Source organism: Spermophilus citellus (genome assembly GCF_964194105.1).
Source record: "Spermophilus citellus genome assembly, chromosome: 5".
NCBI classification, from domain to species: Eukaryota; Metazoa; Chordata; class Mammalia; order Rodentia; family Sciuridae; genus Spermophilus; species Spermophilus citellus.
Window position 1 is genome coordinate 90,015,044 of NC_138186.1, and position 22,790 is coordinate 90,037,833.

The following is a 22,790-nucleotide window of genomic DNA, read 5'->3' on the forward strand; positions in this document are numbered from 1 at the left end:
TCTACAGCTTTGCTTCCAGGAGCGGTAAGTTCTGCCTCGCGGACGCACCAAAAAACGGTGGCGTCCTGGGTGGGAGCTCGTTAGCGGCGCAGGTCGGTGAGAAGTGGGGGCGAGACCGGGGAGGCTCAGAACTGAGTAGACGACGTGCGGCGCGGCTAAAAGAGCTGGAGAAAAGCAGAGGTTTCCCTGAGTCAGACGATCTAGAGGGTGGGGTGATACTGAAGGGTTTGTTGAGGAAGTGAAAAGTGGGTGTAGACCTCGCTGGAAAGAGGCCGAGGCGGGGCACCTACACCGGAGACTTTCCTCAAAATACAGTCCCTCTCGTCCGCTCTCGTTAGGAGATTGTGACAGTATTCTCACAGTTTCAAATCTGACTTCAGAGGTGGGTGATATCTTGCTGCCTACTTTGTCGCCCCTTTTTATCGAGGGCAGGGTGGCAGTACTGTTAGTGACCTGGATGACTGGATTAATATTTAAGATTCACAAAGATGAGATTGACAGGAAGATAGACTTCACTGTGTTGTTCCAACACCATCATGCAGATTAGCAAATGCTCAATACTATAGTAGTAACTTCGATTGATTCTTGTATAGAATGATTAATGTAGCAAATCGTACTGCCAGGTATACACAAGAACAAATCTGCTAAATCCCAGTTATTAATAAAGGGTCGTGATGTTCATATTCTGCTGTGAAAGCACATTAAGTATGAAGATTAATTCAAATAAAGCAAATTTAAATAAAAGAACCATTATTCACATTACCCAAAGCGTTCTTTTTGTTACTGCCACAATCCAAGAAAACACTTGGTCGTATTTTTTTTTTGAAAAAGGATGGAATTTTCAGGTGGCCCAGAGAAAGTCATTCTAAAAAAAGGAAGGCATTCCGTGCATAGAAGAAAAATAGAAAGTTTAAAAGGAGGCATATGATTTTGTGTTGTGCTGTGACTTAAGAGTGTAACTTCACTAACTAATATTAGGAAGAAAAGTGGTAACCTTTCTGTATAAATTACAAAGTCGGGTCCATTGTTTGAATAATAGCAGCATTAAATGTGTCCTCAAAACTAATGCTTTTTCTTCTGTGTTCTAAAAGGCTAGTTGCAACTTAGAAATGGAGGCTGAAGATTTAAGTGGCAGAGAATTGACAATTGATTCCATAATGAACAAAGTGAGAGATATTAAAAATAAATTTAAAAACGAAGATCTTACTGATGAGCTAAGTTTGAGTAAAGTCTCTGCTGATACTACAGGTGAATTTTTTTTCTTTTTGAAAAACCACTTATTGAGTGTTCTTTAAGGTAAAGAAATGAGATGTTAACCACCCACAATGTACTTTTCTCAGTAATTTTAACAATGTATTTTTCTCAGTAATTAGTGCTCACTCATTAGATCAGACCAAGTTAAATTTAAAGCGAAAAAAGCAAAGTTATGAATGTCCTATGTTCTTATTTATTTACTTATTTGTGACATTCAGGATTGAACACAGAGTTGCTCTACCAACTGAGTTACACCCCTAGCCTTTTTTGTTTTTTATTTTATTATTTTTTGCAGTGCTGTGGATATAACCCAGGGACTCAGGTATGATAGGCAAGTGCTCTAACACTGAAGAGTATGCCCAGTCCTTATTTTTTATTTTGAGATGGGCTCCCTAAGTTGCCCAGGCTGCCCTTGAAGGTGTGATCCTCCTGCCTCAGCCCCCAAAGTTGCTGGCATTACAAGCATGCAGCACTGAGTCTGGAATACTATATTTTAGTAAAAAGCAGTCACAGTAATTTTGTTTACAAAAGTGAGGATTTTACGCTGTTAAGGAATAGTGATTTCTCTGGGAAATCTAAATTTAATAATGCTTAGTAATGACTAAAATATCATAAACTGGAGACTGTAATTCAGGTTACCTTAACCAATCAATAAATTAAGTAAAAAATACATTACAGTGTGAAAATTATATCTGAAGATTGTATTTGCTGTTTCTGTAGGTTTGGGTTCCACAGAATATGACAATCAAAGAAGTCCTATTAAGTTCTTAAGGTCTAGACCAGGGTAGTTGGTGAGAACAGAAAATTAATAGAACACCTAGGAGAAATGTAAGTAACTTGGAGGAAGAAGAAAATGACCATATCAGTTTCATATCTTTTGTAAAGGTGGTTTCTTTGATTGTTTTATAAGTAAGTTTAAGGTATGTGGAAAAATTATTAAATGAGTAATGTGGTAAAGAAAGTTGTGTCAGGAACAGAACAATAAGCTTCTGAATTTTTAATAAATTATATCATTGATAGAGGACTTCCCATTATGAACTGTTAAAATCTTCAAATATTACAAGAAGTTTATATGATACATTTTGTTCTCCTTATTCAGATAACTCTGGAACTGTTAACCAAATTATGATGATGGCAAACAACCCAGAGGACTGGTTGAATTTCTTGCTCAAATTAGAGAAAAACAGTGTCCCCCTAAATGATGCTCTTTTAAATAAATTGATTGGTCGGTATAGTCAAGCCATTGAAGCACTTCCTCCAGATAAATATGGCCAAAATGAAAGTTTTGCTCGAATTCAAGTGAGATTTGCTGAATTAAAAGCGTAAGTATACACATTTTAGTTATTTTTATGTGTGTGCAGCACCCAGGGCTTCACATAGGCTAGGTAAGCATTCTATCACTGAGCTATATCTGCAGACCAGTTTTTGTTTTATTTTGAACCAAGATCTCATTTAGCTGCCCACGCTGGCCTTCAAGTTATAATCCCCCTGCCTCAACTTCACAAGGAGCTAGAATCACAGGTGGGTGGGCCACAACACCCAGCCTTTAACTACATTTAAGCGACTACATTACAAAATTTGAAACTACATTGTAAAGAGGGATAATGAACTCATATTTTAGGCTCTACCTGAAAAGATTTTTAAAAACTTAGTATTTAATTTTACATATAGAAAAAAGCAATATCCCATGGAAAACACAATGAAAAATTATCATGTTTAAGTAGCTGTGTCCTTTTGTTTTTGTTTTAATTTGACTCTGGTCTTTTATTATAGTATTCAAGAGCCAGATGATGCACGTGACTACTTTCAAATGGCCAGAGAAAACTGCAAGAAATTTGCTTTTGTGCATATATCGTTTGCACAATTTGAACTGTCTCAAGGTAATCTGAGAATGTCAAATCCAAATTCTAAGTAAAAGATAATATCCCATTGTAAGAAATCTTAAGATTTCTTAAGATTTTGCTCGAATTCAAGTGAGATTTGCTGAATTATATATATATAAAGTTGATCAGATGAGAATAAGTCAATGTGCTAATTAAGCATAAATACAGAGTATTCATTATACTGGTTCTTCTATTAATAAGGATTAGTCCAGAGAAGCAGGTATGAACATTGTATTTGTGCTGTTGGATTTAGAAAACATTTAAAGGAAATTAGCTTCTTCACTGTGTATTTATAGAATGAAGGACATAAAACATTTAACCAAGAATGTAGATCTAAGATTTTCTTAAACTATGATTTCATAGCATCAGAGTATATGTTAAAACAGCTGTAACATTTAATGGTAGTTCTTTAAAAAATAAACTGCTATAAAAGCATCAGTTTTGCTTGCATGGTTCTTTATAGTCTAGACCTTTTAGATAGGACCAGGACTTCTGTTTTCTTCAAATATTTTTAGCTTGGCCATTCCTTAGTCTTTTCTCCCTTTTTTCATCTTTCTGGGGTCTTTGGATATATCCTCTGGTCAAGTCTTCCTGTTTTCCTTCTGCGTTGTTTAAGCTACAGCTCTGATCCCATTTACCAGCCTGTGATAAATATAAACATGAGCAGAATCCCCATGGTACTTAAATTAGGACTGCATAGTTTTCCAGGATTGAAGTTACAGAGAAGTTCTATACAACACAGAGATGGTTTGTGAATCCTGAACTTTCACCTATACAGATAACTTCTGAATCCTAGTAATCTGAATGTTTGGTCTATTGTGTATACTGTTGTGTTAATATTTTTTAAATTATCGTTTTCCTACAAAGAAAAATAGATTCCTCCTCCCTGTGTGTTAGAATAAGTTTGGTCTGGTCTTTAGGATTTTCTGTCTCTCCATTCTAGTTTAAAATTTTTTTGAGGTTATATGACTTCTCAACAGCAACTATAAATTTTGTGTCTTTAGAACACATTTTTGTTGATCTCTTAATTATTTATTTTTTATTTATTTTTTGTGGTGCTGGGGACTGAACGCAGGGCCTTGTGCATGTGAGGCAAGCACTCTACCAACTGAGCTATATCCCCAGCCTGATCTCTTAATTATTATATTAAAAAAAGATTAGACCACTGAAAATGATAGTAGCCTCAAGATAAAAATGGTGATTTGTTTTGAGCAGTGTTGAAGTTCTCAAATTACTTGTTTTTATTGAAACTTATCTTTCTTTTTGCTGTCCTAACATACCCAGTTACATAGAATTCTTCCACTACTCTCAATAAATGTGTATATTTAGCCAATACCAATTATGTTTATATTCTTTAAAATTCGTAGACTGTCAGATAGTAGAGGGTATCTTTTTTTTCCCCCACAAAGTCCAATTGTTTTTAATTTTTTTTTTGGTTGTATACAAAGTATATTCACACCATTTCTGTCTTTATACATGTTCTTAGGGTAATGATGTTCATCTTATTCCACAGTCTTTCCTATGCCATGCCCTCTCCCTTCTCCTCCCACCCATGCTCCCCTTCCCAATCCCACTCTGAATCAGCCTCCTTATATCAGAGAAAACATTTGGCATTTGGTTTTTTGGGATTGGCTAACTTCATTAGCATTATATTCTCCAACTCCATTCATTTACCTGTAAATGCCATGATTTTAGTCTCTCTTAGTGGCGAGTAATATTACATTGTGTGTATATACCAAATTTTCTTTATCCATTCATCTATTGAAGGGCATCTAGTTTGGTTCCACAGTTTAGCTATTGTGAATTGTGCTGCTATAAACATCGATGTGGCTGTGTCCCTGTAGTATGCTGTTTTTAAGTCCTTTAGGTATACAACGAGGAGTGGGATAGCTGGGTCAAAAGGTGGTTCCATTCCTAGTTTTCCAAGGAATCTCCATACTGCTTTCCATATTGGCTGCACCAATTTGCAGTCCTACCAGCAATGTATGAGTGCCTTTTCCCCCACATCCTCACCAACACTTATTGTTGTTTGTATTCTTAATAGCTGCCATTATGATTGGAGTGAGATGAAATCTTAGAGTAGTTTTGATTTGCATTTCTCTAATTACTAGAGATGTTGAACATTTTTTCATATATTTTTTGATTGATTGTATGTCACTTTCTGAGAAGTGTCTGTTCAGTTCCTTGGCCCATTTATTGATTGGCTTATTTGGTTTTTTTTTGTTGTGTTTTGTTTTGTTTTGGTGTTTAGCTTTTTGAGTTCTTTATATACTCTAGAGATTAGTGCTCTATCTTATGTGCACGTGGTAAAAATTTGCTCCCAAGCTGTAGGCTCTCTATTCACCTTACTGATTGCTTTTCAGTTTGAATCCATACCATTTATTATTGATTTTAATTCTTATAAGAGTTTTATTAAAGAAGTTGGGGCCTAATCCAACATGATGGGAGATTTGGGCTTACTTTTTCTTCTATAGGTGCAGAAGTCTCTGGTTTAATTCCTAGGTCCTTGATCCACTTTTAGTTGAGTTTTATGCATGATGAGAGATAGGGGTTTCATTTCATTTTGTTGCATATGGATTTCCCGTTTTCCCAGCACCATTTGTTATAGAGGCTATCTTTCTCCAAAGTACATTTTTGGTGCCTTTGTCTAATCTAAGATAACTATAATTATGTGGGTTAGTCTCTGTATTCTCTATTCTGTACCATTGGTCTATCAGTCTGTTTTGGTGCCAATACCATGCTGTTTTTGTTACTTTTGCTCTGTAGTACAGTTTAAGGTCTGGTATAGTGATACCTCCTGCTTCACTTTTCTTGCTAAAGATTGCTTTAGCTATTCTGGGTCTCTTATTTTTCCAGATGAATTTCATGACTGCTTTTTCTATTTCTATGGGGAATGTCATTGGGATTTTGATTGGGATTGCATTAAATCTGTATAATGCTTTTGGTAGTAGTATGGTTATTGACAATATTAATTCTGACTATCAAGAACAAAGGAGATCTTTCCATCTTCTCAGGTCTTCTTATTTTCTTTCTTTAGCATTCATCTTTCACCTCTTCTATTAGGTTGATTCCCAAGTATTTTATTTATTTATTTTTTTTTTTGAGGCTATTGTAAATGGGGTAGTTTGCCTTATTTCTCTTTCAGAGGATTTGCCACTGATATACAGAAATGTCTTTGATTTATGGATGTTGATTTTGTATCCTGCTACTTTCCTGAACTCATTTTCCTAGTTCTAGAAGTTTTCTGGTAGAATTGTTTGGGTCTTCTAGGTATAAAATCATATCATCTGCAAATAGTGCTAATTTGAGTTCTTCTTTCCCTATCTGTATCTCTTTAATTTCTTTGGTCTATTTGCTCTGTCCAGTGTTTCCAAAACTATGTTAAATAGAAGTGGTGAAATAGGGTATCCCTTTTGTGTTCCAGTTTTTAGAGGGAATGCTTTAATTTTTCTCCATTTAGAATGATGTTGGCCTGGGGTTTAGCATAGATAGCTTTTACAATGTTGAGATATGTTCCTGGTATCCCTAGTTTTTCTAGCGTTTTGAACATGAAGGGGTGCTATATTTTGTCGAATGCTTTTTTGGTATCTATTGAGATGATCATATGGTTCTTAAGTCTATTGATGTGATGAATTACATTTATTGATTTCCATATGTTGAACCAACCTTGCATCCCTAGGATGAACCCCACTTGATCATGGTGAACTATGTTTTTGATATGTTTTTGTATTTGATTTGCCAGAATTTTATTGAGAATTTTTGCATCTATATTCATTAGAGATATTGGGCTGAAGTTTTCTTTCTTTGATGTGTCTTTGCCTGGTTTGGGAATCAGAATGATATTGACTTCATAGAATGAGTTTGGAAGTGTTCCCTCTTTTTCTGTTTCCTGAAATAAATTGAAGAGTATTGGTATTAGTTATTTTTTAAAGGTCTGTGTGTCCGTCCAGTCTTGGACTTTTCTTGGTTGGTAGGCTTCTGATGGAGTCTTTATTTCATCGCTTGAAATTATCTGTTTAAATTCTATATATCATCCTGATTTAATTTTGGCATATCATATGACTCTAGAAATTTGTCGATGCCTTTGATATTTTCTATTTTATGGAGTAGAAGTTTTCAAAATGATTTCTAATTATCTTCTGTATTTCTGTAATGTCCATCATAATATTTTCTTTTTCATCATGTATGTTTGTAATTTGAGTTTTCTCTCTCCTTCTCTTTGTTAGCATGGCTGAGAGTTTGTCAATTTTATTTTCTCAAAGAATCAACTTTTTGTTTTGTCAAATTTTTCAGTTGTTTCTTTTGTTTCAATTTCATTGATTTCAGCTCTGATTTTAATTATTTCCTGTCTTCTACTGCTTTTGGTATTTATTGATTTGTTCTTTTTCTAGGGCTTTGAGATGAAATGTTAAGTCATTTATTTGATGATTTTTTTTCTTTGAAGGAATGAACTCTCCATGCAATGAACTTTTCTCTGGGTACTGCCTTCATAGTGTCCCACAGATTTTGATACATTGTATCTGTGTTCTCATTCAACTCTAATAATTTTTTAATCTCTTTGATGTCTCTTGTATCCCATTGTTCTTTTAGTAGCATATTATTTAGTCTCCAAGTGTTGGAGTAGCTTTGATTTTTCATTTTATCATTGATTTCTAATTTCATTTATTATGATCTGCAGGGTAATATCTAGAAAGTAGAGGGTATCTTAATCATCTTGTCAAATGCATAGCATCATAGTTTAATGGCTCCAATAAACATTGATAACATTAAAAGATACATTATATATACCTTTAATATTTATAAATCATATTCTAGGGATAAGTTTGATAGCTAAGTCTGGCAGCTACAGGTTAACCTTTACATTGTTTATACACAAATTGTTTTGATGGAAGAGTCCTTTTAGCAAAAGATATCAACCTTCCTTATTGACTGTTATTATGAATGATACTTATGGTGTGCTCTTAGGACTACTTGAGCATCTTATCATTTCCTCACATTTCTAACTGCTGTAATTGGCCTATGGGTCATCTTTTTTTTCTACTATATTAAACTTAAGTTAATTCTGAAAATAACAATTATGATAAATTAATACAGCTACATCAATATTACATTTCACAAAAAATCATTTTAACATGAATTCTTATCAGAAAAATTAATTTTATTCATGAGAAATGAGAGATTGCTTATTTGCCTATGAAATAAAGTGCATGAATCTTGGAAGAAATAGTTTTGGGTGTCTTAAATTTTTATCCTAGGTCCTGATGAATAAATAAATACCTAGGGGTAGGGGTGAAGACCATTTCATAAAATGATAATTATTTTTTATTTGTTAGGCAATTTAAAAAAAAGTAAACAGCTTCTTCATAAAGCTGTAGAAAGTGGAGCAGTACCACTAGAAATGCTGGAAATTGCCATCCGTAATTTAAACCTCCAAAAAGTGCAGCTACTTTCAGAGGAGGAAAAGAAGAGTTTATCAGGTAACTATAGTATGCTAATACATTTCTGAGTAGGTAGCAGTTCAAATTAAGGGTTCCAGATGATATTTTATAGAAAAATATTTCTATAAAAGGATTAAAATATAAGATTAAATTGCAACTGTAAAGGAGCTAAAACTCTTAGAAGTAAAACAATGTTTAGTACTTGTTGAAATTTATCTTTTTATCCTAATCAAAATTTCATTGGTAACACATTAAAAATAACTTGATCTAAGCAAGAGACTGTATTTTTGTTTTAGAAATAGATAATTTTTTTTAACTTGAAAGACAGTTATATACTTAAGGAGAATTTCAAGTGGTACTTACAATTATCTTAATATCTTCATGTCTACATATCTTACATGTAGGAGAGTATGTATTATAAATTGACTTTTAAAATATTCTTATTTGTGAAATTACTTTTTTATGTATTCTACATGTTATAATTTACTTATAGTTTTGAAATTTTTACAGCATCTATAGTACTAACCGCTCGAGAATCATTCGCCAGTTCGCTTGGACATTTACAGAATAGGAACATTAGTTGTGATTCGAGAGGACAGGCTCCTAAAGCCAGGTTTTTGTATGGGTAAGAAAACTGAATCAGATTTACATGCTCATTTTATATAAATATGCCTACATACATGTTTCACGTAAGTATGATAACACTGTTTAGCAGTAAGTGGAAATACATATCCATATTTGAGAAATTGGGGATATTTTCTTTTCATCTAGAGAGAACATACCCCCACAAGATGCAGAAGTAGGTCATCGAAATCCCTTGAAACAATCTAACAAAACTAAACGGGTAAGTTATTTTTGATTTGCTTTGATCAAGGTGGTACTGAAGCCTCTATTTCCCAGTGGTTACTTAATTTTTCAAAACATTTTTAGTCGTGCCCATTTGGAAGAGTCCCGGTTAACCTTCTAAATAGCCCAGATTATCACATGAAGACAGATAATTCAGCTGTGCCAAGTTTTACAAAAAGGTATGTTTGAATTTTAACTTTTTAAATTTGTTTATATTTAAAATATTGATGGTAGAATGGTCTTCAAGTTTTTTTGTTAGCAATAGTAATTGAGTGTAAATTTTCTTCAGTATTAGGAGTTACTGAGTTTTTTATTGTAACCTTTTTGTTCTGTCAGGAACAAAACAATGAGTAGTAAAACTGATTTCTTTCTTTCTTTTTTTTTTTGTTTTTTTTTTTTGCCTTTTCACTCATTAAAAATATTCACTCAAAGAATTATTTAAAAACATGTTTTATTAGGAAACATGTTATAAAAAAAGTATTAACATGAGGCTTAAATGGCTACATACACTGGTGGAATTAAAATTTCTATATTTGAGCATTTCTTGTTTATGGATAGCTTCTCTGATAAGATTCTTTCTAGAGCATTTGAAGTCTTTAGCGTGGTAGAAGGTGCGAATAAATGTCTTTTCCAGCTATTTCAAGGGGATGAATCAGTGGGAGTTAATTAATGAGAGCTTCAAGAATTGGGGCTGATGATAGCTCTGGTAGAACATGTATTTAAAATGTACAAGGTCCTGGGTTCAAGCCCAGCATAGACAAAAGAGACAGAACAGGTTAATGAGCTACCAGAAGGGTGCATTGGCACACACCCATAGTCCCAGCTACAGGGAAGGGTTAGCCAAGAGGATCCCTTGAACCCGGATGTTCAGGCCAGCCTGAGCAGCAGGGTAATACCCCTGTCTCTTTAATTAAGAACAACAATAACAAAAATAGATAGTGAAATATTATTCATCACATCCAATATGTTCCTTTCCCCTCAATTTGAGTGCTTATTTCCTTAGAAGAAACAGGAACATAATATTTTGTCTCAACTAAAGTAGTGTTTCTGATTTATTCTTAACTGCAGCCACCATTTGTAATATTATTAGATGGAAAAGCCTCCTTGGATTCCAGAGAATCATTTTGCAAATAAACTTGGGAAACACAATTGATTGTCTTTAACCAATGTTTTCAATAATTAATTTAGGACTTGACTCAATACTAATATTAAAAAGGCATTTTGTTTGTCAAGGTTAAGCTTCATAATCTTTATTTCATCTTATTGCTCCATTTCAAATATATCATTGAAATATGAAGGACACTTTCTCTCACTCCAATTCAAAAACAAAACAAAATAAAAACAAAAGTCTCCCCAAACTCCAGCCATATTCTTCCTATTGTTGTGATAGCCTGCATGTTAGATACTGTGGAGGTGCCCACAAAAGTATTCATCCCTGGCTCTTATCCTTAAAGCTTTTTGCCATTTGAAATCTAGGTTTACCTACATACTTCTCCTTTCCCACATGCTTACCTTAACTCCAGCTGTTGCTTATATGTAATGAAGATGTTGGCAATCACCTATCTCTTTATCACATTTGTCATTGCTGAATATATAATTTTTGGCATAGTTACCTTTATGTTAGAATCAGTTATCTAATGACTTTTTAAGAGAGAATTTTTCCAATTAAATATATAATTTGTTTAAAAAAACAACTTTAAAGTGAATAAATGCATTAAAATTAATTTAAAATTAAATATGGAAATTATTTTGTTTCATGGGAAATAGACAGATCTCTGGATCAGAATGCCGAGATTTGAATGTTCCTGGATCAGAATGCCGAGATTTGAATGTGGCTGTATCTAAACTAAGTGGAAAGGATTCCCACGAAAGGAGAAGCTTAAAGGTATTTTACTTTTTAAATCTTTATATGAAGTAAGAGTTCCTGATCTAGCAGGGAGATTTTTCTGGGGAAAGGATACAAAGTTTATGTCTCCAATAGTTTCTCATCAAACAAAGAGATGTGGGACCACTAATGGGAAGTGGTACAGAAGTCCTAGACTCTGTTTCTTGAAGATTAAGGTGATAGAGTGAGGATCAGCTATCTCTTAGGAAAACCATGAAGTAACATTTATTAGGCATGTATTTAATCAGATTAATGGGCCTGTATTTGGGAATAATTGGGGAAACTATTATTCCTGGGTTTCCTTTAATTATGTGATTCTGGTAAGGCATCTTAAACAAAAACCAAAGTATGTGAGGGCCAAGGTGAGGGCAAAAATGGTCAAAACTTCTAATATGACAGAGCAACTCTGTATGAACTTCAAAGGCAGGAAATAAATTTATTTTCCTGGTACAGTATGATTTTTTATTATACTGTAAGTCCCTGGCATTGTAATGTGAATCTTTTCAGTATTATAATTTTTATAATGCCATTCTTTCATGACCTATGCTTTAAAATATTATTATTTTTCTAATCCCAACAATTTCAGAGCATAGTGTGTAATTGTGTCCCAAAAGTTTACTCTCTGGATTTAGAACTTCTGTCTTAAGAGTTATGCACATGTTAATTTTTATGAATGCTGTTATTTTTAGTGAGGCTTATTGTATTTGGATCGAAACTTTCTAACCCTTTTCTTTTTATGTGAAATATATTTTAGCAATTGATCAATATGTCCCTTGGAAGAAAATTGGCCTAATTTATGGTTATGATCCTTCCTATTGCTCTAATAAACAATTCAGGCAATCAATAGTTTCTTAATAAAAGTTTATGTACTGGGAGTTTGTGAATCTTTTCACATAAAGAAGATTCTAGTATATTTAACAAGTCAAATTATTACTACTACTCATGGGACTTTATTTGAAAATTTTTTTCCCATGTAGTCTGTTAAAAATATCCTTTCCAATGAACCTGTGGAGTCAGATGAAAAGAGTTCTGAACTTGTTACTGATTCAATAACCCTGAAGAATAAAACTGAATCAAGTCTTCTAAATAAATTAGAAGGTAAGAGTGACAGAATACAAACATTTTATTTCTTTAAGAAGGCCACTTTGTACCTGGAGAAAGCAGATTATAACTGAATGTGAGAATTGCAATATGAAATAGCGTCTGTCTTCCTTTACCTTGTATTTCAGTTTAGGTATATAGAGTGCATGGAAAGTATTGCATCTTGTAGCAAAGGAAGTTTATTTGTCTAAAAGAAAGAGAAGAAGGAAAAGAAAATGGAACTAAGTTATGTTTTCAGTTGGCTTGACAGATGATTTCTGGAAAGGACATAGAAGCTGTTTCTGTCTGATAGCCCTCCCTCTCATTTTAGATCTGACAGGTGATTTTTCACTCCATGGATACTGTGATAAATGTTCTAGGGGTATGTAAATGAGTAAGACAAGGTCCCAAGCAGGTTGCATAGAATGAAATATAGTCTGTTCTCTTGTGTCTGCTTCATTCATCACTCATTGTTTATGGAACTCATCCACACTTCTATGGCATCTGATATTTTTATTGTTTTTTATCATTGAGCTAGATGTATCTCTAGTCCTTTTTTTTTTTTTTTTTTATCCTCTTATTCTTTTCTTTAGACCGGTTCTTACTAAGTTGCTGAGGCTGGCCTTAAAGTTGAGATCCTCCTGCCTTAGCCTCCTGAGTTGCTAGAATTACAGGTGTGGGCCACCATGCCCAGCTTCATTATATTGAATATACTTTGTGTTAGCTTCTTATTGATGTGACCAAAATACCTGACAAGAACAACTTATAGGAGGAAAAATTCATTTTGGCTTGTGGTTTCAGAGGATCAGTCATGGGCCACTGACTCATTTGCTCTGGCCCAAGGTAAGGTAGAGCATCATGGCAGAAGGGCCTGAAGGAGGAATGCTGCTTTAATGGTGTTGGCCAGGAAACAGAAAGCAAGGGGAGGGAGCTGCAGCGAAGATGGACCCTTCCAGGCATGCCCTGCTTTATTTACCTCCTCTAGCCATGCCCCACCTGCTTATAGTTACCATCCTGTTAGTTCTGTCAAAGTTGGAGGGACTGCTGAGGTTACAGCTCTCATAATTTAACACAGGTGCTTTCAGGGGACACATCATAGCCAAACCATAATATACTATAATTTATCCAAATATTTATGGAAAATAACTTTTTATCTAATAAGTAATGATGATTTAGATATTTTTGGTTTGTCTTTGGTTCCCATATGCACATATTTCTATTGAGTGTATTCTAAGAGTGGGATTGTTGGGACACAGGGATGATTTGCTCAGGTTTTGTAAATGGTGCCAAAATTTCCAAAGTGGTTGTACTGACCCTTGACTGCTAATTAGTATTTCTTTACTGTCTGCTATTGAACATCTTTATGTTAATTGTCTACTTTAATATTCTCTTGTGAAATACTTAAGTTTTGATAATTTTTCTATTGATTTTTGTTTCTTTTTCTCATTTACTTTTGTTTTTATTTATTTGGGGTTTTTTTTGTCAGTGCTGGAGATGGAACCCAGGGCTTTGTGCCTGCTGAGCAGGAATTCCATTAGTAAGCTATGTCTCCAGCCCTCATTGATTTTTAAAAGTATTATATGATATAAATATATTTTGTTGGATGTATATTGCAAGGAACTTCTCCCCTCTGTGGTGAAGACTTGATAAAATGAAATTCTTAATTTTTTTCTTTTTACATTTTTTTTAGTTGTAGATAAATGCAATACTTTTATTTATTATATGTGGTGCTGAGGATCGAACCCAGTGCCTCACACGTGCGAGGCAAGCGCTCTACCACTTAGTCACAACCCCAGCCCAAATTTCTTAATTTTGCTGCACTTAATTTATTAACCTTTGACTTTGTGGTGAGTTCTTTCTGTGTTTTAATCAAATCTTTCTCTATGTCAAGGTCATAAAGATAATTTCATATTTATTAGATAGTGTTTTTTTACCTTTCATATTTAGATTTATATTTAACTTGGAAATATTTATATACCTGTAAGATCAAGTGCCAAGTTTTATTTTTTTCTCATACGGACATCACAGCATTTCTTGAAGATCCTCTTAGACCTTTCTGAATTGTTGTAAATTAGGTAGTTCTAGGTGTCTGGTTTGGAGTCTGTTCCATTCCGTAGTTTTCTTTTGTCTTTATGTTAATACTCTCTTCATTACTGATCTTCACGTCTGTCAGTATAAATCTTCCAGCTTTGTTATTCAAGGATATTTTGGCTTAAAGACTTTTGGAGTTTTATATAAATACCAGAATCTCTGTGTCAGTTTCTATTTTTTTAAAACTGGAAATTTAACTGAAATCTAATTGAACCTATAAGGAAATCTGGGAGAAATTGACATCTTAAGTGTCCTCCTTTCCAGCCCACTAACCTAACACATCCTTTCATTTAAAATAGTGAGAATCCTTTTCTGTGTAGAGATCTTTTGCTGGATTTATTTAAGGATATCTGATATTTTTCAATGCTTTGATAATGAATGAGAACTTAAAAAAGTCTTCTACCCTTTTGCTAATGTTTATTGATCTTATTTAGACACTTTAACATTGCTAACTTTACTGAACTTTGCATTTAGGGATAAAGCCAATTTGTATACAACTTACTTTTGCTAGTATTTTGTTTAGGATTTTTGAATCTATGATCATGAAAGAAATTTTATTATTTATATTAAATATATTATTGAGGTATTTTTGTATACGGACATTTAAGAGAGTAAATTCTTGGCTAGTATAAAGTAAAATTTTTATGTTAAACCATGAAAAGTGATGAATTCTTTTCTCTTTATTAGTAAGATTTTTATAATGTGTGTGTTTTAAATTTTTTATTTATGTTTACTGGTAAACAACAGAAGCATTTAAGTCTGGAATGGTCTGAAAAAACTCTTTGAGTAACAGTTTAGTTAGGTGGCAGTGTTGCAGCTTTGTAAAACTGACTTGCTAAAAGCATATTGTCAGTGGCTAAAAGCTAAAGCTTTTAATTTATCTTTTTTCTGTTTTTAAAAGCTAAAATCAAATAGTTTTGTAACATGTTCTATTTTCTTAGGCCTAGTTTTTATTCTCTAGTTTATTTGAAACAGGGGGTCTTGATGTGGTGCCCAGGCTGATCACACACTCAGGGGTTCATATGAGCCTCCACCTTAGCCTTCTAAGTACCTGGGACTACAGCCGGGTGCCACCATGCCTTGATTTAGTATTGTTATCATCATATATTCTTGATTTTTAATGACAACAACAAATACAATTTCAGAAATGAAAGAGCACCAAGAACCAAAGGTTCCAGAAAATAATCAGAAACAATGGCAATCTAAGAGGAAGTCAGAATGTGTGAACCCGAATCCTGTTAGCTTTTCAAATCAGTGGCATATTCCGAATGTAACCCCAAAGACTGATATAGAGGTAACTTTCTTTTGCCTTAAAGTACAATGTTGCTATTGCTCATAATGTATTTCTGAACTTTGATGATATGTGAAGTATTTTCTTTTGTTAAATAGTTATGTGGCATTTTTTGTTGTTTTTTAAGCCTTCTTCAAAACATAAATGGACTATAGTGTGGAGCTGACAGTAGAATAGATTTATCTGTTGCGGTTCTCAAGAGCATAAAGTGGAACCATGGGTTGAAATTCACTTTAATCGAAGTAACTATAAATATTTTATAAAACTAAAACTGTCCCCATCATGAAGTGAACCTTCGTAGAGAGTTTAGTTACTAAGAGTTTTTGAGCAAAATAGGGTTCCCCATTTGGCTAAGATGCATTCGCACAGGGGTTCGTAAACTTTCTGTAGAGGGTTAGTAGTCTTTGCAGGCTACATGGTCTTTGTTGCAGCTTTTCAACTCTGACATTAGAACATGAAAATGGCTATAGATCATATGTAAACAAATGGGCATAGACATATTCCAATAAAACTTTTTTTGCACAATTAGTTGGCAGGCCAGATTTAGTCTGTAAGCTGTAACTTGATGATCCCTGCTGTAGAGGATGTTCATCTTCTTTGAGATTTGTATGAGATGAATTCTGCAGGCTCTGTCTCTTATGAGAGATAGGAACACAAGAATTTGCTATTCCAATTTTTACTAAATCATTAATATTTGGCTACATTTGGGGGTGTGATGTACTCTTATTGATTAAAGAACTTTTTTTTTTTTTTTTTTTTTTTTTTAATACTTGGGATTGAACCAAAAGCCCCATGTATGCTAAGCATCGGCTCTACTGTTGAGCTATATTACCAGTCCCTGCTGCTCTAGAGTACAAAAGTTTAATACCTGGTATAATAGGTCTGATCAGGGAAGGATCTTAGGTCCTTATTTGTTAAACAATTTTGTATACCATACTTATAATGAGTTTGGGCAGAATATGTTAGGTTTAAGAGTTTGGAGTAAAAGCTATACTATAAAGTTATCGAAAGTCTAAAATATATGTGCCTATCTGTTTTAGTATGCTTTTGTTTTTTATATTCTTATTTTCTTTTAAAAGTTATGTTTGTAAAACTATTGAACAGAAGACTAAAAACTCTGAATCATTGTCTTTGAAATTTTCTTTTAGCAGAAACATGCCACTGTTGAGCAGCCTGTCGTTTCATTTTCAAAGCAGTCACCTCCAATGTCAGCACCTAAATGGAATGATCCAAAATCTATTTGTCAGACGCCCAGTAGCAATACCTTGGATGATTACATGAGCTGGTAATTACTTTTAATACGTCACTCAGCATTCAGGGTGATAAGATAGAAATAAGAAGCTTTGGGGCCAAAAGGTTAATTCCTGCTCTGTTAATTTTTCTGTTTCTTCATCTGTAAAATGTGAAGAGGAAGGTCATTATAATAATATGTATTTTTAACTATTGCTATGCACATAATCTTTGCAATATTATAACCTGTATTTACAAACTGTAAAGCGTCTAAGGACGTAAACCTTCTTGATAACCGTGTGTTTCAACATGGCTGCCTCTCTGAGAGATATTTTAAAGGGAGATTAGAGTAGATAAAGGTGGATAAATGTTTTAGCACAGTAAGTGTTAATTGGAATGTGATAATTTCTGGAAGAGATCGATGGAATCGTTCACATAGTTCAGCTATTCAAAAGTGTAAGCCTTGAGTGGATAGGAATGAGGGATGAGTGAAGAAATAGTGTGGTCAGTGCTGATTAACAGGAAGAATGAGGGATATTGCAAAAACAAGTGAATGACATTTCAAAGAAAAAATATACATCATAACCTTCAGCCAGTACATGTACTTTTAAAGTATTTATAATGTTTTAGGGGACAATTTATGTCCTTGGTGCCTTTGGCTTTTCATTTCCATCATGTTATCTTTGATCATAATTAGAACCGGCCTTTTATAAACCAGAATCTTACTATTTAATATAAATTTGCTATATTGCTTCTTTTTACTATATGTAGAATATCTTATCTTTGATTGCTAGCTAAAATAATTAGTAGGTATTTCTTATGATACTAGATCACTTATTGTTAATAGATAGTTGTAGACCTCCTTGGTGCCTGTTACCCCTAGATATTGAAGATATAATAGCAAACAGGAGAAAATGCCAAGGTATACTGAACAGATACAAAGTCAAGGGCCAAACTCCTCTGATGATATAATTGGCTCTCAGATATTTCTAGAGAACCATTATATAACATTGTACTATTTAAAAACACTCATAAAATTTATCATGAGTCATTAATGATCTTGTGCTTTGACTAAATTCTTACAAAATAGTCCTAACCGCATCTGTTAGCTGCCATCTTATTTATTTTACTGACAAAGATTTCTTATTGGAACAAAAAATTTATTTCAGAAAGAATTCCCAAGTTAAATATCTGGTGGTGGTGGTGTAACTTAAAATAAAAATCAGTTATATTTTGAAAACTAACTTGGGTTCTCTTTGTAGCACTTTTAAGTATAAGTCAACCTTTCAAAATACATGAAAGCTTAATCAGAGTCTTGTATTTTAAAGTAAGAAAAAAAAAAATGCTTTCCTAGTTTTAGAACTCCAGTTGTAAAGAATGATTTTCCACCTGCATGTCCATCATCAACACCATACAGTCGGCTTGCCTGTTTCCAACAGCAGCAGCAGCAGCAGCAAGTCCTCGCTACTCCTCTTCAAAACTTACAGGTTCATTAAACTTTGTTTATGATAGTATATGTTAATCACTTTCATAGAGTTTATTTTTTTACAGTATTGAAATAGTTTTAACAAAAAATCTTCAACATCTTGTTCATTTTTATTCCCAATAAGCCAAACCTTTTTGATATTCCAATAAGTATGGGCCCTGTGTTATTGAGAGGTTAGTTATTAAAGAAACTAATGAAGCTTTTATCATTAATTCAGCTCCAGTTTGACTAGTTGAATAAAATTTCTCTGATAATTGAGGTTAAGCTAACAAAAAATTTTGCTGGTGAGTCAATTGCATTGTCATTTGAAAAAATAATTAGACACCCTTGACACCAGTAACTAAAATTTGTTTATTAGTGACTCTAATTTGTTTATTAGTGGTTCTAATACTGGTAGAAAACATGGGCCTTGTACACTGACTGGGCATGAGTCTTGGCTTCCCTACTTGCTAGCTGTGTCATTTTTTGCAAGTTATGTAAATTTTCTGTGTTCATTTTTTCATCTATAAAATGGGAAAATTAAGCTACTACCTCATAATATGGTTGTGAAGATTATATTTGTTAATATATTTGTAACTGTTTTTTTGGTACTGGGGATTGAACCCAGGGATGCTTTATCACTGAGCTGTATTCGCAGTCCTTTTTACTTTTTATTTTGAGATGGGGTATTACTGAGTTGCTGACGGTCTTGTTAAATTGCTACGGCAGGCTTTGAATTTGCTGTTTTCCTGCTTCAGCCTCCTGAGTTGCTGGGATTATAGTCTGCACTTAGCCATAATTGTTATTTAAGCAAAACACAAAAAAGAGATTAATACCTATGAACGCCACTTGAAAAAAATTGACAGAGGTTATCAGTATGGGGTGGTAGGAATGGGCAGTTATTACCTATGAGTATAAAGTTTCAGTGTGCAATGATGAAAAAATTCTGGAGATCATGGAAATGTTTACATAATAATGTGAATGTACTCAATGCCACTGAATTGTATTTAAAGATGATTAAAAAGGTAAAGTTTAGGTTGTGTATATTTTGACACCATTTTAAAAAGTTGTGAACAAAAAAACCAACTGGCAATAGATTATATAAACTAGCTGAACATGGTAGTACACATCTCTAATCCCAGTGACTCAGAAGGCAGAGGTAGGGGATACTGAGAATTCGAGGCTGGCCTCACCATCTTTTTTTTTTTTATATATATTTATTTTTTAGTTTTAGGTGAACACAATATCTTTATTTTATTTTTATGTGGTGCTGAGAATTGAACCCAGTGCCTCACACATGCTAGGTGAGCGCACTACCACTTGAGCCACATCCTCAACGTCACCATCTTAATGAGATCCTGCCTTAAAATTTAAAAACAAATAAAGGGTTGGGGAAATGGCTCAGTGGTAGGTCATCCCCTGGGCCAATTGCCAATGTTGCAAAAATAAATACATAAATAAAATGATGTTTACCAAAAAAAAGTATATAAACTGTGGAAAGAGATGATAGTATTTTGAGGATTCAAAAATAAAATAAATTTTATCTGGGCATGGCGGTGCTCTCCTGTAATTTCAGCAGCTTGGGAGTTAGAGGCAGGAGGATTGTGAGTTCAAAGCCAGCCTTAGCAACTTAGTGAGATTCTGTCTCAAAATAAAAATATAAGAAGTGGCTAGAGATGTGGCTTAGTGATTAAGTGCCCCTGGGTTCAGTCCCCAGTACCAAAATAAATAATGAGAAAGAAAAATGATCAGGTTTGCTGTACATTGATTCAGAATATATTTATTGAGTGATTACTACTATCAGACCCTGTTTAAGACAAATCTATTTAGAAAGTGACAGGGTAGAGACGAAGAGCTTGAGGAAGATTAACATTAAACAGGGATGATAGGCGGGAGGGAAAGTGAGAGTTAAGGGAAATTGCATGGAACTGGAAGGTGAGCCTCAGGGTTATACACAATTACATATAAGAGGAAAGGAGGAGTAGGAGGAAAATTATATAAGTGGAAGAAACGATTTATAGTAGAGGGGATGAGAGAGAGTAGGGGAGGGGAGGGGAGGGGTGAGGGGACAGTGGAGAATGGGATAGACAGCAGAATACATCAGTCACTAGAAAGGCAATTTGTAAATCAATGGAAATGTAACTGATGTGACACAGCAATCTGTATACGGGGTATAAATGGGAGTTCATAACCCACTTGAATCAATCTGTGAAATATGGTATAATAAGAACTATGTAATGTTTTGAACAACCAACAATAAAATAATTAAAAAAAAAAAAAGAAAGTGAGTGAGAGATGTCGAGAGAGGTGATTGTGGAGCCTATTAGAGGAGGCTCAGTGTCAGGAGAGAACTGCAGGGAGGCAAGAGTGTGGTGAGAGCTCAGGAAGGGCAAGGGGTGAGCCCCATAGTTCTGCTGGGACTTTTAGGTTTTATCCTAATGGGGATAAGAAATTGTACAAGAAAAGGAAGCAGGGGAGTAAATATTCTGATTTGCATTTTGAAAATTCTGACCTTAGTGAAAAGGGTAGACTAAGTGGGAGGAGGATGTCCTGGGCTAGAAACTGAACCTTTCAATGGTGTTGAATTAGAAAAATTTAGAGTTAGTTATTCTAAAAGCTGGCAGCAGTTAGGAGGCCAGGATAGGGAATAGTTTTCTTTCCTAAGAAATGTACAGAGGACATAAAAGGGAAGAGGGAGTGTCCTTTATGCAATTACAGCACATACATATTTCAAAGCCTAATATTTTCTTACAGGAAACATTTCTATTTCTTTTTTTTAATTTTTTTTTTTTTTTAGTTGTTGATAGGCCTTTATTTTATTTATTTATATGTGGTGCTGAGAATTGAACCCAGTGCTTCATACATGCCAGGCAAGTGCGCTACAGCTGAGCCACAGCCCCAGCCCTCAATTTCTTTTTTAATCCTAGAGGTTAGAAAAATTAGAATTCTTGTTATTTATATAGGAGATTACGTGAGAAAGATTGTGTCATTTGGAATAAAAAACTGAACTCAGTTGAATATTATGCAGCCTCTGCTCCAGTTTGTTAATCAGCTAATTGAAAGTTTTTTGTTTCAGCTTCTTTCAGTTAGTCCTCTCACCATACCATCTGTTAAAAGCATATATAGGGGGGCTGGGGATGTGGCTCAAGCGGTAGCGCGCTCGCCTGGCATGCGTGCGGCCCGGGTTCGATCCTCAGCACCACATACCAACAAAGATGTTGTGTCCACCGAGAACTAAAAAATAAATATTAAAAATTCTCTCTCTCTCTCACTCTCTCTCCTCTCTCACTCTCTCTTTAAAAAAAAAAAAGCATATATAGGTACACAGAGAGGTCCTTTCACATGAGGGGAGGATGAAAGGGATGACAGGACATGGGTTGAAAGTTTGCTGGGCAAGATGTTGAAGTTCAGAGAAATCAAGTAACTTGTTGAACATCACTCAAGGCATAGCTGGGAAGCAGGCCTTATTGAAATTTGCATTTGTCGGATGGACTAGGGCTCTCAGGACCTTAGCACATTCTTTCCTTTGTAAATAATGTTAAATGAGAAAGAATATAGGTGTAATTGTATTTGTATATATGGAAATAAAGAGGTATGAGGAAAAAGATAAAAAATGATAGTGTATGAATTTGTTGAATATTAACTGATATTTTCCTCTTAAATTTTCTATTTATGTTAAGTAAAAACCAGTTAAAGGGAAGACCTTTGAAGTTTATGTATTAAGAAGTATATTGCTTTGATTAAAGTATGCAGAGCAAGTTCTCTTTATAAAATATTTTAATATGTCTCATTACTTCAGATAATTTCAAAATTGGGAGTATTTCACTGTACCAAATGCAAGCTAGTTTCTTAAGCATACACTTTGAACCATTTTTGGTATTTTTAATTATTTAGATTTCGGGATCCTCTTCAGCAAACGAATGCATTTCAGTCAGAGGAAGAATTTATTCCATATTAAAACAGATAGGCAGTGGAGGTTCAAGTAAGGTAAGTATCTTAAATATTTAAGAAATGAATAAAAATATTTTAAACTTTGTCTCTTTAGCCATAGAGACTCTTTTTTTTTTTTCCCTAAACTTCTGAGAGCCCATGTTGGCCTTGAGCCAAAAAGCCTCATTTTCTGCCTTTCTCTTTCCCCTAAAAACTATATATCCTCTTTAGACTTGCACCTTAGTTCCAATTGCAAGCCTTTCCAACCAATATCTTGTGCTCCCAAATGTCTTATAGCACAAACAATGACTTAAAGTGGAAAAGGGACCGCTATGTATTACCTCAGAAGTATCTTGCTAAATGTAGCTCAGAACATGATGTGAATTACTAGTAGCTT

At 34.1% G+C, this 22,790-nt stretch overlaps 1 protein-coding gene across 1 annotated transcript in view; it reads left to right on the forward strand.

Moving 5' to 3' along the window:
- Positions 1 to 1,109: 1,109 nt before the first annotated feature.
- The window catches only part of TTK (TTK protein kinase), a gene marked incomplete at both ends in the record, with an annotated part of 36,861 nt that continues 15,180 nt past the window's right edge, over positions 1,110 to 22,790 (forward strand). The window contains 13 exons of the mRNA XM_081294042.1: positions 1,110 to 1,248; positions 2,354 to 2,576; positions 3,028 to 3,134; positions 8,471 to 8,614; positions 9,086 to 9,200; positions 9,347 to 9,419; positions 9,506 to 9,600; positions 11,189 to 11,306; positions 12,284 to 12,404; positions 15,623 to 15,771; positions 16,917 to 17,053; positions 18,353 to 18,485; positions 22,358 to 22,450. Of these exons, the coding sequence (XP_081150168.1) occupies positions 1,110 to 1,248; positions 2,354 to 2,576; positions 3,028 to 3,134; positions 8,471 to 8,614; positions 9,086 to 9,200; positions 9,347 to 9,419; positions 9,506 to 9,600; positions 11,189 to 11,306; positions 12,284 to 12,404; positions 15,623 to 15,771; positions 16,917 to 17,053; positions 18,353 to 18,485; positions 22,358 to 22,450 (1,647 nt within the window). The remainder of the gene's footprint in view (positions 1,249 to 2,353; positions 2,577 to 3,027; positions 3,135 to 8,470; positions 8,615 to 9,085; positions 9,201 to 9,346; positions 9,420 to 9,505; positions 9,601 to 11,188; positions 11,307 to 12,283; positions 12,405 to 15,622; positions 15,772 to 16,916; positions 17,054 to 18,352; positions 18,486 to 22,357; positions 22,451 to 22,790) is intronic.